Raw genomic sequence first — 14,680 nt, 5'->3', positions numbered from 1 at the left:
TAATAATAATATAATAAAATAATAATAATAATAGTAATAATAATAATAATAATAATAATAATAATAATAATAATAACAATAATGATAATGATGATAATAATAATAATGATGAGAGCAGGCCTTTGCTGAGGCTCAGTCCCGAATAATTTGCTTGCTTTACATTTTCGCAAAAAGCCCCATCATCACCATCTGCAGTCTTGTCTCAGTCTTGTGAACCAGGAGGTCAGCAGGTTGAGTAAATTACTAATTCAAGAGAAATAACTCCCTCTAGTGGACAAAAATGTGAATGACAGGAGCAGACTAATTAACGTTTTATCCAATGAGAATAAGCGTCAGAAACAATGGACTAATTTTATTTTGTAATTTATCAAACCGATTTATGTATTAAAAAAAAAAAGAAACTTGAAAAAAACAAACAAACATGGAATCAATGTCATGAAGCGAATATTTTGTTCCCAAAAAGGGGACAGAGGAAAGAAAGTAAACCAGTTGAACATGATTCCTGGCACTGCAACAAGCAGGATGGAATGAATAAAGCGCTCACATGTCACTTCCTATATCCTAAAAATATTGCATTAAATATGACAGTAAATCATACATACAACTAATGGGTGCTCATATGATAACATCATTCAACTGAATCCCTCCGAAATGAATACTCAAATATATAACTTGAATTGAAATGAAAAAAACAAAACAATGACAATGATTACATTTTCTTTCTGGCTCTATTATCACAAGTATAATTGGATCAAACGAATAACATTCAAGTGAATTCTAAAATGTCTCAATGAGGGTGTCGCTTCCTGTATGATTCACAGTTCAGTCTTCAGCGCTTTTCAGCTCTCAAGAAGTAGTTTGACTGAAAAACATTGGAAACGTTGGAAGATTGAGTGATCAGTGTTTACAGTGACCCAGTGTGGCAGTAGTTGGTAGCGCAGGGTAACTAATGCCGCGTCCTCACCGGTTTGGTATAGACGTCAGATTCTCCTCGACGGCGTCCTCTCTGGCTGTCCTTCACTATCACACCTGCAGGAAATCAGCCAATCAGAACAGCCTCACAGAGTGTAGGCGAGGCAACATTTATCCGTCGGTAAGTGGACATCAAATTCTGAAGACGCCGCAGATGTGGGAGCACACACCTGTTGTCTTCTGAAGGATGCTGATTTTATCTTCAGACAGAGAATGAGAGTGAGAATTTTGGTTTTGGCTGTTTGGATGTTTTCCATGAGTTAATCTGGCGACTTCCTGCAACTCTCATCTAAATTTACCGTAGACGCAGTCTTCATCAGCAACTCCTCCCAGCCGCTCCTGTACAGGCAGACGGCAGTGACGTCACACGGAGACAACATCCCTGGGTCAATCAATGTCCACAAGACTAAAAGTATAAGGTAGGGTGTAGGTCTGCAACAAATTCAGAGTCATGATGAAATGTTGATGAAATGAGTTACATTTACAAATCATGCCGGATAAATGAGGTCTTTTACATTATATTGTCTGTTAAGCTCATATGAAATCTCAAAAAAAAAAAATGCCAGAAGTATGACATAAACATTTATTTGAACCTAGTGATGCGTAATGACTTAAGAAATGTCATATGCTTAGTTACAGAGTAACATATGCTGAGGGTAATTACCAAAGACTGTGAGTATTGGGTTTTCCCACTATTAGGTCGAAATTAGAATGAAAACGTAGAATTCCTTTGAATGAAATTTGAATTTTTCTTCTAGGTGTGTTGGGAGTGGAGAACAGGGGTGTTTGTGTCCCGGCAGTGAGTGCGTGTGTGGTCACCAATGGGACTTTGTAAGGGCCCCTCTGTGCCCCCTCAGTTGGGTTGGCGATCATCCTCAGCCTCTGCTGGAGCTCCAGGTACTGCTTGGGTCCGAGGCTCGGGTTCAGTCCAGATCGTTCAAAATGTGATGGTTTGTCTGTCGAGAGAGGAGGAGGAAGAGGGTAGCGGTACCAGGTAGTGTCAGTAAACGTTTATATATATATATATATATATATATATATATATATATATATATATATATGTATATATATATATATATATACATATATATATATATATATATATATATATATATATATATATATATATATATATATACATATATATAATTAAATTATTTCTGTCTCTTGCTGTGATACTGGCGGTAACATGTCGAGCCAAACCCAGATCTTCCAGTTTAGGGATGTTTCAGGCATTAAAGTCTGGTTTTAGGAGCTTGACTGAGCCACCTTGCTTAGTTGGAAGTGAGTAGAGATCCAGCTGTGCCTTTGTCTTCTTCTGAAACACTGTCAACACACATCACCAAAAAGTGTACATTAGAAAAAAAAAATCACAACACCAATTTTGACAAAAATACATTAGACACATTTTCTTCTGTCTTTTTCACACCACGACTCTATTTTATTTATTTTTTTATTTTGTACCGCCCACTGATGTTGACTTAATGAAATCCCCGCCAACATTGTCCGTGCCTGTATTTTCAGATTTTGTCCACAAGATGGGGCCAAAGTCAAACATCAGCATTATATCTGAACGAACCTCGCACCTGTTTTCAATTCTACATTCGAATCCGGTGGTATTAGGTACATATTGTTAAAGGCACTTTTTTTTTTTTCATTCTTTCCATTTAATTTCTCACTTTTTACCAAACTGACAGCCTTTCACCTTGAAACTGGATTAAATCCTACTTTCTTCATTATCTACTATTCTCTCCTTTTAAGACACACTTTGTGGTTTCTGTTAGAATCAGTTTGTTGTCGTAAAGAGACAAATTCCTCCTGTGCTCTGAGCAGCAGGATGTGAGACTCCTCTCTGGTTTTAAGGCTCAACAGTCTGAACCTCGGAACCCATTGTATTTTCTTCTTCTTCTTCTTCTTCTTCTTCTTCTTCTTCCTCTGCAGTTTGCTTTGGAGTGAAGGAGAACATATGTACCGTCTGGCTGACTCGCCCTTGACAAGGAGTTGATTGGTTGCAGATGGCGACCTGATGGTGAGCCTATAATGCAAGGCGTAAAGAGGAGCGCTTGTTTTTGTTTTCAGTTTGTGCAGCTAATTGGGAGGAAGGGGTGCATCTTTTACAGCGGGTAAAGTGGAGAAGCTAGCCTAAAGGTACTTCACTCAAATGTGTTGTCATTTTTATTTATCAAGCCGTATGTGAACCTTTGACTGTATATAAAGATGGCTGGAAGCATTGTGACGTCAGTCGTTAATTTGCAAATACCCATTCGGAAACGTGTGCCACCAGCCCATGGGCTCGTAACGACAACTTTGTGGCCATTTTTACTCAAAATTACACCAAATCATACAAAATTTAATTTGGGGTCTATTTAATGATTTATTTTTGATAGTGATTTAGATCAACCTGTTTGTGAAGGTATACATTTAGGGCTCCTTTCCATATTGACGGCCAGTTATTTTTTAGTATTATTGCAACCATTTTTGGCGGTCCCTGCTGGCCAAACAATAGAATGCAGCTGTTGTTGTTTTGTTTTGCCTCCTTTTCTAAACCAGAAGTTCCTTCCATCTTCATATACAGTCTATAATCTGGACCAAATGGGAGCACTATTAAGTGCAGCCAAATCCTTTTCATCACACTCTGGTGAATGGCCACAGTACTGTTTGTTTAATTTTGCATATTTGCAAAGAAAACGTGGGTCAAACTGAATTATTTTAGTGCACATCCAATAAAATGATGATTTCAATTGTTTTGTAGAGTTTGAAGTGTTGTGAGTTATGAAGATTGTGTAAACCTCATGTCATGACCTCATCATGAATAAGATGCAAATTATTGTCAAACATTGTCTTTTGAAGCTGCTATCATACAAATAGTTTGTTTAGTTGATTAATTAGATGCTTTTGGATTTATTTCCCGAACATTTTTGAAACAAGTTGCAGTTGGCCCTCTGAAGGTCAGCATTCATGTCTTGATGTCTCTCTGAAATGACGAGTACAAGTTTCATGATTGCAACAGGAAGTTTCCACTGTGACGGCGTTAAAAATTTGTCTAAATTCACCCCTAGCTTTTAGTTTTGCTACAACCTGTTGAGAACTTCCTGTTCTGCATGGTGAAAAAGCTTGGTGATGAAAAGCCTCCTGCTATGGGGCCAAGTATTATTTACCTGTGGGAGTGACAATTAATCTTGGATGTTTGCCTGAGATGGAACCGAGAAGTCGCAGCCGTTTCAATGATTTATGAGCCGTAATAACACCAGTCACTTTTGGCTGTTTCATCCTCATGAAATATTCACACTGCTCAAGTCAAAACGGTTCCATCGACGCACATCAGCGTCCCTCTCCTGCCCTGCTTTGTTTGATTTGCGGCAAGGTAGCCGCAGCATTTCTCGTTATGTTACGGCGATGAGAAACAAACTAGCATCCGCCGTCTCGTCCTCCTCATCCTAGCGCTGTGCTTTATGACTGCGGGATCGGCTCCATCCGATTGGAATTCTCTGGAAGATAAATGGCGGGAGATGGAGGAACAAATCACAGTACCTTTGGCGATGTAAGGGGTTCTGTCTACTTCTGCAGAGCTCTGGGGCCGGGGAGTGGGCACTGGTGGGCGGCTGGCAATAGCTGGAGCTTTAGATGAGTTCAAGATGGTGTCATATTCATCATTCTCCCCCAGTGGTGCATAGATCTCCTCCTCCTCCTCCTCCTCCTCTTTCTTCTCTTCCTCCCCTTCCTCCTGCTGCTGCTGGGCCCCGGTGGCTGGAGTTCCTGCTGCAAGACAGTCACAGTGGAACAGGCTACAGTTGTTTCACTGCTAATCGACCATTAGCAGTGAATTAGCGACAACGTAATTGGCGACGTGGTGCCAATGGAGAACGGGTCAGTTGTTGGTGGGATGTGAGCAAAACAGCAACAAAACGTGAAAATTGGACATGGGAATTGATTACTGGCCTGCTGGTGCATCTGATTTCCTGTTGCCTACCTGCTGCACACATGGTTTCGTAGACGCTGCCATCGTTCAACACGGTCTGAAATGGAAGCAGCAGGAAAAGGCTGTGGGAATGAATGAATGAATCTGCACCTCCATTCCTTCAGCAACCGTCAGTTCATCCACTCTTTCATTCCCGATTTCTTCCTACCCATCCATTTGTGAATAGTGCCACACTTGCTATCCTTGCTGTGTGAGAACACGGAGGGGGAGCAGCATATTCGCTCTACTAAGCCACCAGGGGGAGTTAAACGCTGTTTGGTTCCACAAAGACACCAGTGAACCGTTAGCCATTTTTGGTTGTTTTTTTTTTATATGAGTATAACACTGGATGGCAACAGCTTTTAGTTTCTGCTGCCATGCCAACGTCCCTCGGACTGTAGGACAGCTCCCACCTAGTCAGATACAGCACGTCTGCGTCAAACATCCCTCCAGATGGATTCAAAACATAAAGGTGCTTATATCAAAAATGTACCTTCAAGAAGTCATCCTTATTATATTCATTAGCATGACGGTTTTTCTGTTACAGAGAATAATCGATCCCTCCCTCATCCGCTGTGACTGCATGCTCTAATAGCGTGTTGAGGGACTGATGGCGTTCTGATCAGGGTAATTACGGAATCAGACGACCGTCCCCTTTCAGTCCAAACGTATAATTTAGCGAGCGAGTCATTGCCCCGCATGTCAACATGTGACTGGAGGAGAGATGCCTCGTTAATTCAGAAGCTCCTTGCGGTGAATCGCTCAACGCAAACAGACTGGATGGCGGCTGTGAAGAAGAAATAACATATGATTGAGGCTGATGATCTTTGAGTGATTCTTCCCTTCCGAATCCAATTTTAAAAAGATCCCAGTCAACGGAATATGGGCAGCTCACTTTGATCAACACACAAGCAGCCACGCTCCGTGTGCAGTTTCCAAGCAACACAGCCACTCATGACTCAATTACAGTATTACCCTGCACCACGCACTGCGCTCCACTGATAGGCTGCAGTGAACACGTCACTCTCACGGTGGAGGTGCAACAGCATTGCCAACAGGTAGATGGACAAGTTAATCACCGCCACAGCTTGAATGTTGAATATCACCAGACTGCTCACTGCGAGACGACTCCTGCGCATGAAGGGGGGCTATGTATTTACTTCCTGCTGAAGCCAAATTGCTTTGCAGATGTCTGAATCTCCAGGGGCTTGTTTCAAATAGAATAGTAAAATATCTCATCGATCCTTCGGAGACGTTCATTCTAAAACATGTAAATCCTCGTGTAAGCCTCAGCACTCACCACTGACAGCTGGGCCTTGCTTTTGATTGGCAAGAATGGTGATTGTTTGGGTGAATACAACGCTGTGACTCTCTCAGAATCTGGCTGCAAATGACATCAACGGATATCAGACTGCCACGTCGCAATGACAAAGACAAGACAAAACCGGGGATTATTTGGTTTGAATGCAAACTTCGGGAGATTACGCTGCAACACAACACACGGATCTTTTGTACTGATCATCAGCTTGGCTGTTTGCACCCTGCTCTCATCCAACAAAAAAGCCCAGGGGATGAAAACCGTTTTGACACGCGTCATTCAAATGGTAAACAAATCAGCGCAGTTGGCTGAAAATGATCATGACCTTATTTTCCATGTTTGCAAAATAAGGTCAGCGCTAAAACAAATGGGAGTTTCACCTAATTTTGTTCTGTGGCGTGTGTGTGAGCGTACGACGGGGCAGTACATCTTCTGGAGGTTTCTGAGAGCCAAACGAGGTGCCGAGTCCATCAAAGGTGACGCACAGCTGAATCGGCGAGAGACTGTTTAAATATTAAATAAGAACAATGTGTGTTTGTGTTACTAATAGCCACGAGCGGGCACAATATTGCAGACCGAGGACGTAAACATCGTTGATAGCCGCCGAGCGCTTTTCTATATTTGTATTCTCGTTATGCTCTCCCCGAATAATTCAGCGTTCCCCCCTCCGGAGCCCTTTGCAGCTAATTAACAAAGAAGTGCTGTGCCAGTGAGGACTGGTGGATGTGACGCAGGGCCGCAGAGTGATTCAGCCTCACAATGAGGCGGGGGACCGATCCGTCTTGGATTTATTGACAGAGTGCTGCTACCCTGACGCCCAGATCACTGATGCATCATTGCTTGATTAATTGGAGACGCTGGGGCGGTGCTGTGGATGAGTTAATGAAAGTGACGCGCCCACAATGCTGACTCTTGGACTTCCTCTAATGCAATTTGGGTTTGGCCTTCCGGATGCATTTCACTTAGGCTACGGGGGGGAAAGTGGCACGGCAACATCCGCATGGAATCTTTGAGGTTTCCCAGCCCCCTGGGACATCCCTGTTAGGCCCCTCCCCCATTCCCCCAGCCCCCCAGTGAGTTCGACTGACTCAGTTTGACCCCTCTGAGGCGAACCTCACTCTCACCTGCAGCCGCTCTCAATCAAGCGGCAACACGGTGGTGGATAAATACTTGTGCAACAACAGAGGGTCCAGACTTCTCCAGGGGGAGAACTTTACGGAGGCCCAGCCACTGCAGGACGTCGAAAGCTGTCAGTGTCTATGAGAAGACCCAAGCGTTAAAAATGTCGACCACAAAATGGGAGCAAATTCAGCAGCTGCCACAACCTTTAGAGGTTTCATGACTTATATAACAGGAGCATGAAGGCAAAGAATGGAGTTCATTCCACATCATGAACTGTGGGATCTGTAGCATTGGCCCGTTTTAGTTTAATAAGCAGGAAGTGAGAATGCTAAACTCCCAGTGGCCTGCCCCCGATGAGACTATTGAAAATCTGAAAAGTCAGTTAAACATACAAAAAAATAAATGTTCTTGGTTTTGCTTTGTGCTAAAAGCTCCTGCTTATTTTGGCCGAATTCGATGAAAAGCGTTTGATAGCTCTCTGCTGGAGTAGGCAGTTAGCTCTCAGAGCAGCGCAAAACCACAAATTGCAGCATCTCGTGTTCACTTTCTCGGCTTTTAGTGATCCAGCTGTTCTTTAATTCCCACTGAATTTGGATCAAGTTTCTACAGACCTTATATATGTATATATGAATATCTGCTTTTCTATGCCATTTTGGCTGTACCTCATTTGAAGGATATTGTCCTAATAGCCCAATGAAATTAGCATCAGGATGTGGAACACAATAATGCAAAGTGTCCTTCAGGCTGATCAGGTGGAGGGACGCTTGTGCATGCAAAGAGATCTATTAGCACTGGATCACAACGAGGCTCCTGTGCCCGTAGAGCTACACGGAGAGAAGAGAGGTGGAGGAGGAAGAGGCTCTTCACGCTAACCGCAGACAGAATGCCGGCCATTATATGAGGCAACCTCCACATTAGCGGCCGTATTGATTCTCTGAACGTGTGCGGACAACGAGCTGTTGTATATGCATGAACAAACACGACCTCCTGGCTAGCTATGGGGGTGTTGAAACACATTCAGGATAATGAGGGGGAGGGTTCATTGATGCACTGTGACAGAGCTCCCTGTTCTCTTTATTTTTCCTTGTTGCGCTCTGAATTCTGCAAACAATGTCTTTGTTTTCAGTTTGAGGTGATTTAATTTCCCGCCACCTCCAGTTGGAGAAATAATGTCATTCAATGGCACAACTTGTTTTACTAATCACTCATCAATTGTCATCAGATATCGACATTTTGAGAGATATCTGCATAGTCCTCAGAGTCGATAAAACACCATTGGCTCGGAGAGAATGAATTCCACCTGGAAGTGAGGTGAAATCAATTTAAAAAGGAAAGTCCTTCCAATAACTGCACCAGAGACGATACGGATGCCTTGTTTGGGTCAACATAGTGGGTGTCTTGTTTTTTTTACATTCCTGATAAAAATATCAGGGGACATGAAAGAGGAAAGAATCTGGTCAAGGGCCATCAACAGCATACCAAAACAACACATGGCGACGAGAGTAGCCACTTTGACCAGTTCGGAAGCCTTTAAATAGCAAACAATGGCATACTCAGGGTGGCTGACGCAAGGTTGTTCGTAACGTCCAAGGTGCAAATGATCTGTTTTTCTGGGTATAAAGAAGTGTTATTGTGTTGCCAAAGCACCAGAAGTGAAATTGAAAAGCCATAATTTCCTATTACAGCTTCTCCTGCACTCACCGCCGCAGGTGTTGCTGGAGCCAATCCCAGCCATCATTGGGTTAAGGCAGGGTTACAGCCTGGTGTTGCCGTTTCTTCTCAAGGCCACATAGAAAGACAAACGATGTAGAGTTTCCAATTTGCCTTGTGTGCATGTCTTTGGACTGTCGGGGGAAGCTGGAATACCCAGAAAACACAAACCCCACACTGATGGTTCCCAGGCCCGGGTGTCAAACCCATCGCTTGCATGTATTGAACTTAGAAGGATCTTGTCACCTATCCTACAGTGACACCGGCCTGAGAATGTTTACCAGTGTCTCCTTCAACAGGACGTGAAGCTGGCTGTGGCCGTGACTCCTGGCGATGTCAGCCGGTGTCCGTCCACGACAGTCAGCTGTCATCAGGGATTGCTGGGCTCCGGGGCACTGCAGCAGAAGGCCGGAAACACTCCTAAATCCATGACGGGCAGCAAAGTGGAGAAGGGATGGGACCTCTGAACGATGCGGCCCTAGTTCCGACAAACATCAGGCAAAACGGGAAAAACTGTTAAAATCGAAAAACCAACAGACGCGATTCTCCAGCGTATTTGTTTCCCTTTGACAGCTAACTGGAGGCTTAGATGCGGGTGTAATTTGCAGACGGGAGAAAAGACAGCTTGCAGGCTCCTATTGACTAGTTTGTCATGGAAACATTTCCCCGCGCCCTTTTTCTACTAGAGTTGAGGATCAATCTTGGTGGCTGATGAAGTCATCACTCTGCCATTTAATGAGCCAAGGAATAATGAAGGGCTGTGTCTTTCCGTGCATCATGCAACAGGAACGTTTTCCAACTGTAGGGACGCACGTTCTGCTGCTGCTGCTGCTGCTGCTACTGCTGCTGCTGCACAAACAGAGCGAGGCAGGAGTGAACCAAATGGGCATTCTCTTGAGGCATTTGCATAAGTGCTGCTAATGGGTTGTGTATAACGCACAGTGCTGTTTTAATTAACCAGCACCTGTTATGACGAAGATGCTGTTGAGCTACTGTAAATGGTAAAGTGCCATTTTGGAATGTCTAGCTGGGGTGTCACATTTTCCCAACAAGAATTTAAATGATTGTACAAGACCTCTAAAAATGATACATGAATAAATTGATGGATAAATAAAAAACAAGATTTGTAAAAAAAAATTAAACATTTGTTGTCTTTGGTTGTTTGCCTGTACCTCCCTCGGGTGTGTTTGCACACTGCAGATCCTGGAAGCCTCCATAGGGGATTCTCTTTAAGATCATGGAGGACAACTGTTGATCCAGCTTCTCCAAGGACGACTGCTGAAGAGCCTAAAAACCCACATAGAGATGAATCAGAATACGCTCTGTGGTGGTGCCATGCAGACACAAGTGCTTGGTTGTTACCTTAGCTTCAAACGATACATGCTCAAATCTGCTGTTGAGTTCAATCAACATTATTTGGTTTCATTAGCAAGCTAGCTAGCTAGCTAGCATGTCACGCTGTTGGAACAACCGCAAGAATAGTTAAATTAACTGCAAGGGGACCTGACACATGAAATCCACCGGGTCCATCATCCTCTCCAGCAGAGAGGCCACTTCCTCTGTGATGCTGTAGTATTCCAAGTGTGCTTTGCTCAGCGGCCCTCCATTGATATAGACTGTCACTGTCACCCTCCCTGCTGGAAAATCTGCAAGGCAACACACAAACACAAAATAGATCTAAATCAAATGCCTTTCTCGCACTGTCGCCCACTTATTGCGTTGCTACTCCGTGTACCTGGCGTGTTTACACACAGGACGCGCTCATTCAATGGAACAGGCTTCAGTCTCAGTGTCTCCTCGCCATTGCTGAACTCAACCTCGGTGTCACTGCCAGCCTTTACGTCTCTCAGAAGAACAAACAACTCCGAGGAGGTCTGCCAAGCCCACAGCAAAAGGAAAACACAGTTTCATCAATGTTAGCGGTGCCGCCCGGTGGAAAAGGAAGAGATGCTGGAGCCTCACCCTGCAGGGAACCCTGGAAGGAACCACCACAACACTGCAACTGGAGCGCAGATCCTCAGATGGTTGTGGCAGTTCCACACTTTGCTCTGATCCTAGTGATGGAAGTGGGTTGATACCACTCAATCAATCAATCAATCAATCAATCAATCAATCAATCGACTTTTCATCTTTGCATCTCAGAGTGCTGTGTACAATAAAAAAGAGAAGCTAACTGATCCCTCCAGAGCAAGCATGGAGCAACAGTGGGCTGGAAAAACTCCCCAGTGAAAAGAAACCTCGAGCAGACCCCGACTCTGGAGGGCCAGCATCTGCTGCGACTGGTTGGATTGAAAAGGAAAGACAAACAAGACAGATCTGATCTGGTGTCATTCTTCAATCTTGAGTCTCGAGCCCAGCCGCTGAGGTGGAGACTGGTTTCACTCACTGTCCTGAACCAGCAGTAGCAGATTTTATCGCACTGCACATGATGTTTGAGGGAGAAAAAGTCAACACCAGACCTCCTCGTGTCAGAACAAACAATGCCACCCTGAAAAACTCTGGCAGGTATGTGTGGGATTCCGTGTGGTGAGCCACTTTGCTGCAGCGCGGCGAGGTGTGCAACGCCAGTCTGCGCGGCTCGTGACGAGCGGAAAGGCTGCACATTTGCATGGGATGTTCCTCTTGCACGCCTGTTCAAACAGCAGCCCCTTCCACACACTTTACAGCTCTGGACACACACATACACACACAGTGAGTGGTGAGGGACAAAAACAAGGGAGGCATGCAGGAGGGGAGAGTCTGCAGGGCAGCCGAGGACAAGAACCAGCTTCACTTTCACCAAAGATTTCTCTGCAGCTGCTGCTGAAAAAGGATTGAATGTCACCGCTCAGTGCACCCAATTTTTTTTTCCTTCTCTCTTTTTTTTTTTGCTCTGAGGAAAGGAAAAAAAAAGTCAGTAAACAGGTGGCGCTACTCAGGCATTATCATAAATAATGAGCTCCTCTTTCCTCTAACTTGGCAGCTGTGACCGATCTTTCCTGTGGGAGACACTTCGGAGCGTGATTGTATTTTCTGAGAAATGTTCACTTTTGTTAATGGAGTTAAATAATCTGAGACTGATGATGCTGACTTTTGATTAAAAAAAAATTGCGCACTTGCGCCATGAAATGAAACCTTTTTTTTCACCCATTACAAATTCAATTATTCTTATCATTATTCGTTTATTAAAAATGAGTTTGAAGTTTAGGCTGTGCTCTGTGCTAGTTCGGTAATTTAAAGAGGAGGTTTTAAACACTGACGAACTGAAGCTAAAATGACAAAAATCTGCTATTGACATTAATGCAATGCAAAGAGAGGAAATAAACTCTGGCAAGATGTCACTGGTCCAAAGCCATTAAAACACCTTTATTGACTGAAGGAGGGGAAAATAAATAATTGGAAATCTTTATGTATACATACATACATACATACATATTCATGTATGTATTTATCTTTGGTCTGCTCTGCCTGAATGCTGAGCTCAGAACATCTAAAAAAAAAAAAGTTCTTGTGACCACCTCAGACCAGTGTGACCTGAGAATTGCATACCGGGAATGTTTCCCTACTGCGATGGACTCAACCTGTTGAACATTCCACAGTTCCCCAGGAAAATTCTCATGAGTTTGGTTGGCCCAGCTAAAAGCAGTAACTATTCTCAGCGGCCAGGCTGACCTGGCCTGCTGGTGATCAGTCCTCCTTCCAACCATGTTGGACTTCCACTAGGTGGAGGTTCATGGACCACAGAGGGCTTTGTGAGGGGGTGGGTTCCAGGGGATGATTCTCACTTCAGAGGTAACAACATGTCTTTGAATGAAGCCTCACCTCTCCCCACGATGTCCATCACCGTGGACAGGTACTCCTCGACGTCCTGCTCGCTGGAAATTTGAAGGCACTCGTCGCTGTCCAGCGGCACCAGCTCCAGCAAGGGGGTCAGGCTGTCCACGCCGCACAGCAGCACCACCACATGGTCAGCAGGGGTCAGGACGCGGCCCAAGAAGAAGCGCCGCAAAGGGCAGAGGCCCTCCAGCAGGCCTCTGGATAGGATGAGGAGCTTGCAGGAGTAGCAGGACATCTGCAGGAAGTGGTCCTGGTGGCGGGACACGGCGCTGATGTCATAGCGGTGGATCCCGCCCTCCGAGAGAAGGCTGGCGAAGACTGAGTGCAGGTAGGTGGCCCATTGCTCCGCCTCACTTTCATAGACGATGAGCAGCTCTTTGGCTTCAGGACAAAGATTTTTTGAGGGAAATCTCCATTTTATACACAGGAAAAAAAGTTCAGACGAACCAACTGTTTTAAACACGTTGCTGCTTCAACAGTGACACACGCAGAAATACGCGCAGCCAATAATGCCAACATTTACATAGGTCTCGCTCTCAGCATCACTAGCAATCACAAAGCAGCGACACTCCAATATCAAAGTCATGAATCATGTTAATTAAACCTGTAAATGTAAAGAAAGCGAGCGCGTAATATTGAGCGAGTGAATAAATAATGCATAACAATATCGTACCTGTGTGGCTCATGGCTCGGCTTAGCTCTGTCTGCAGGTTCCCACATCGCAGCGCCGTGAGCTGCAGCGGCGCACTCATCAGATAACAGGCCACTTCCTCCTGCGGGACAAAAGAATTCTGTCCTCACACATGCTGGAAGTCTTGGCAGAAAAAATGGATTTAACCCTCGGTCATAAATATTAGGAGGTCCAATCTGCAGTGTGTTTCTCAGTTTGAATGTCTTGGATGGTAAAAACCTGACATGAAGCAGAATGAGATGACAGCAAGTCATTAAAGACAGCATGTTCACACAAACAGGAACTGAACAGTGGATTAAACAAGGTTGCCATGGTGATAATCAGGAGATAAAGGTAAAGGTTAAAGTCACATGGCAAAAATCTGAAATCAACATTTTAAAAAATGATATTTTCGAAATGGAAAAGGTTCAACCTTGACACTGAATCGTGTTATTTTGAAATGTCGTATTAGGAAGCACTTCAAAAAGAAAACTAAACAAAAATCTGGATTCTGGATTCTGAGAAACATTTTAACTATTTTAGTTTGTTGTCCTCTTTAATTTGAAACAAACTCCTGTAGAAACACAGTTTGAACGTTCACTTAGGAAGATTAAACAAATCATCATATGTTTGACAACAGAAGCACAAATCTTTGGCCGTTGGCGCTTTTTATTCTAACTCACTTCTGACACAGCAGAGTTGCAGCTGCACTCAGATGTGGCCTGAGCCTCTGAAATCTGGCATGAACCTCCTGATTCACACATCACACAGAGCTCTGATTCTTTCTTTGAGGCCGTCCCGTTGTTGGGTATTCAGACAAACTCGAGTTGGAACGTGAACTAATTTGAACCTGTCCTAAATTACATGTGAGAAATGACAAGAGGAGACCACATCGTGTAAGACTGGACCTCGTGTCGCTGTCTGGAACTAACAATCTCTACCAAAGGAGGCGATAAAGGGCTGCAGGCACACACACACACACACACACACACACACACACACACACACACACACACACACACACACACACACACACACACACACACAGACACACACGCTCTGCCCCCCATTCAAATACATGCCAAAACTCCCTGCTTCATTAAATGCCTCCAGC

The 14,680-nt window shown here is 44.2% G+C and overlaps 1 protein-coding gene across 1 annotated transcript; it reads right to left on the bottom strand.

The window, feature by feature from the left end:
- Positions 1–477: 477 nt before the first annotated feature.
- On the bottom strand, positions 478–13,616 carry LOC142894280 (B-cell scaffold protein with ankyrin repeats-like). The gene is made up of 15 exons (XM_076035544.1): positions 13,570–13,616; positions 12,882–13,306; positions 11,043–11,134; positions 10,816–10,954; positions 10,584–10,726; positions 10,253–10,367; positions 9,362–9,558; positions 4,943–4,988; positions 4,504–4,731; positions 2,242–2,298; positions 1,792–1,928; positions 1,272–1,311; positions 1,143–1,172; positions 965–1,029; positions 478–862 (listed from the first exon to the last, which is right to left on the bottom strand). Exons 1-15 carry the CDS (start codon positions 13,614–13,616, stop codon positions 830–832), a joined length of 1,794 nt encoding a protein of 597 aa, XP_075891659.1. The 3' UTR covers positions 478–829.
- Between the last annotated feature and the right edge of the window lie 1,064 nt (positions 13,617–14,680).

The sequence above is a fragment of the Nelusetta ayraudi genome, unplaced genomic scaffold (genome assembly GCF_046127955.1).
Source record: "Nelusetta ayraudi isolate G7.1 ecotype Tasmania unplaced genomic scaffold, CSIRO-AGI_Nayr_v1 ptg000042l, whole genome shotgun sequence".
Lineage (NCBI taxonomy): Eukaryota > Metazoa > Chordata > Actinopteri > Tetraodontiformes > Monacanthidae > Nelusetta > Nelusetta ayraudi.
Note: the sequence above shows the minus strand (reverse complement) of the source record. Positions and strands in the feature narration are given on the sequence as shown.

Bases quoted from the DNA above. Each gene is read 5' to 3' on its own strand.
- LOC142894280 (XM_076035544.1), bottom strand. From the start codon at position 13,616: ATGTGGGAACCTGCAGACAGAGCTAAGCCGAGCCATGAGCCACACAG. The intron at 10,955-11,042 runs GTGAGGCTCCAG...TGGGCTTGGCAG, and splicing joins CTTCCAGGGTTCCCTGCAGG to ACCTCCTCGGAGTTGTTTGT. The intron at 1,030-1,142 runs GTGTGTGCTCCC...GATTTCCTGCAG, and splicing joins CATCCTTCAGAAGACAACAG to GTGTGATAGTGAAGGACAGC.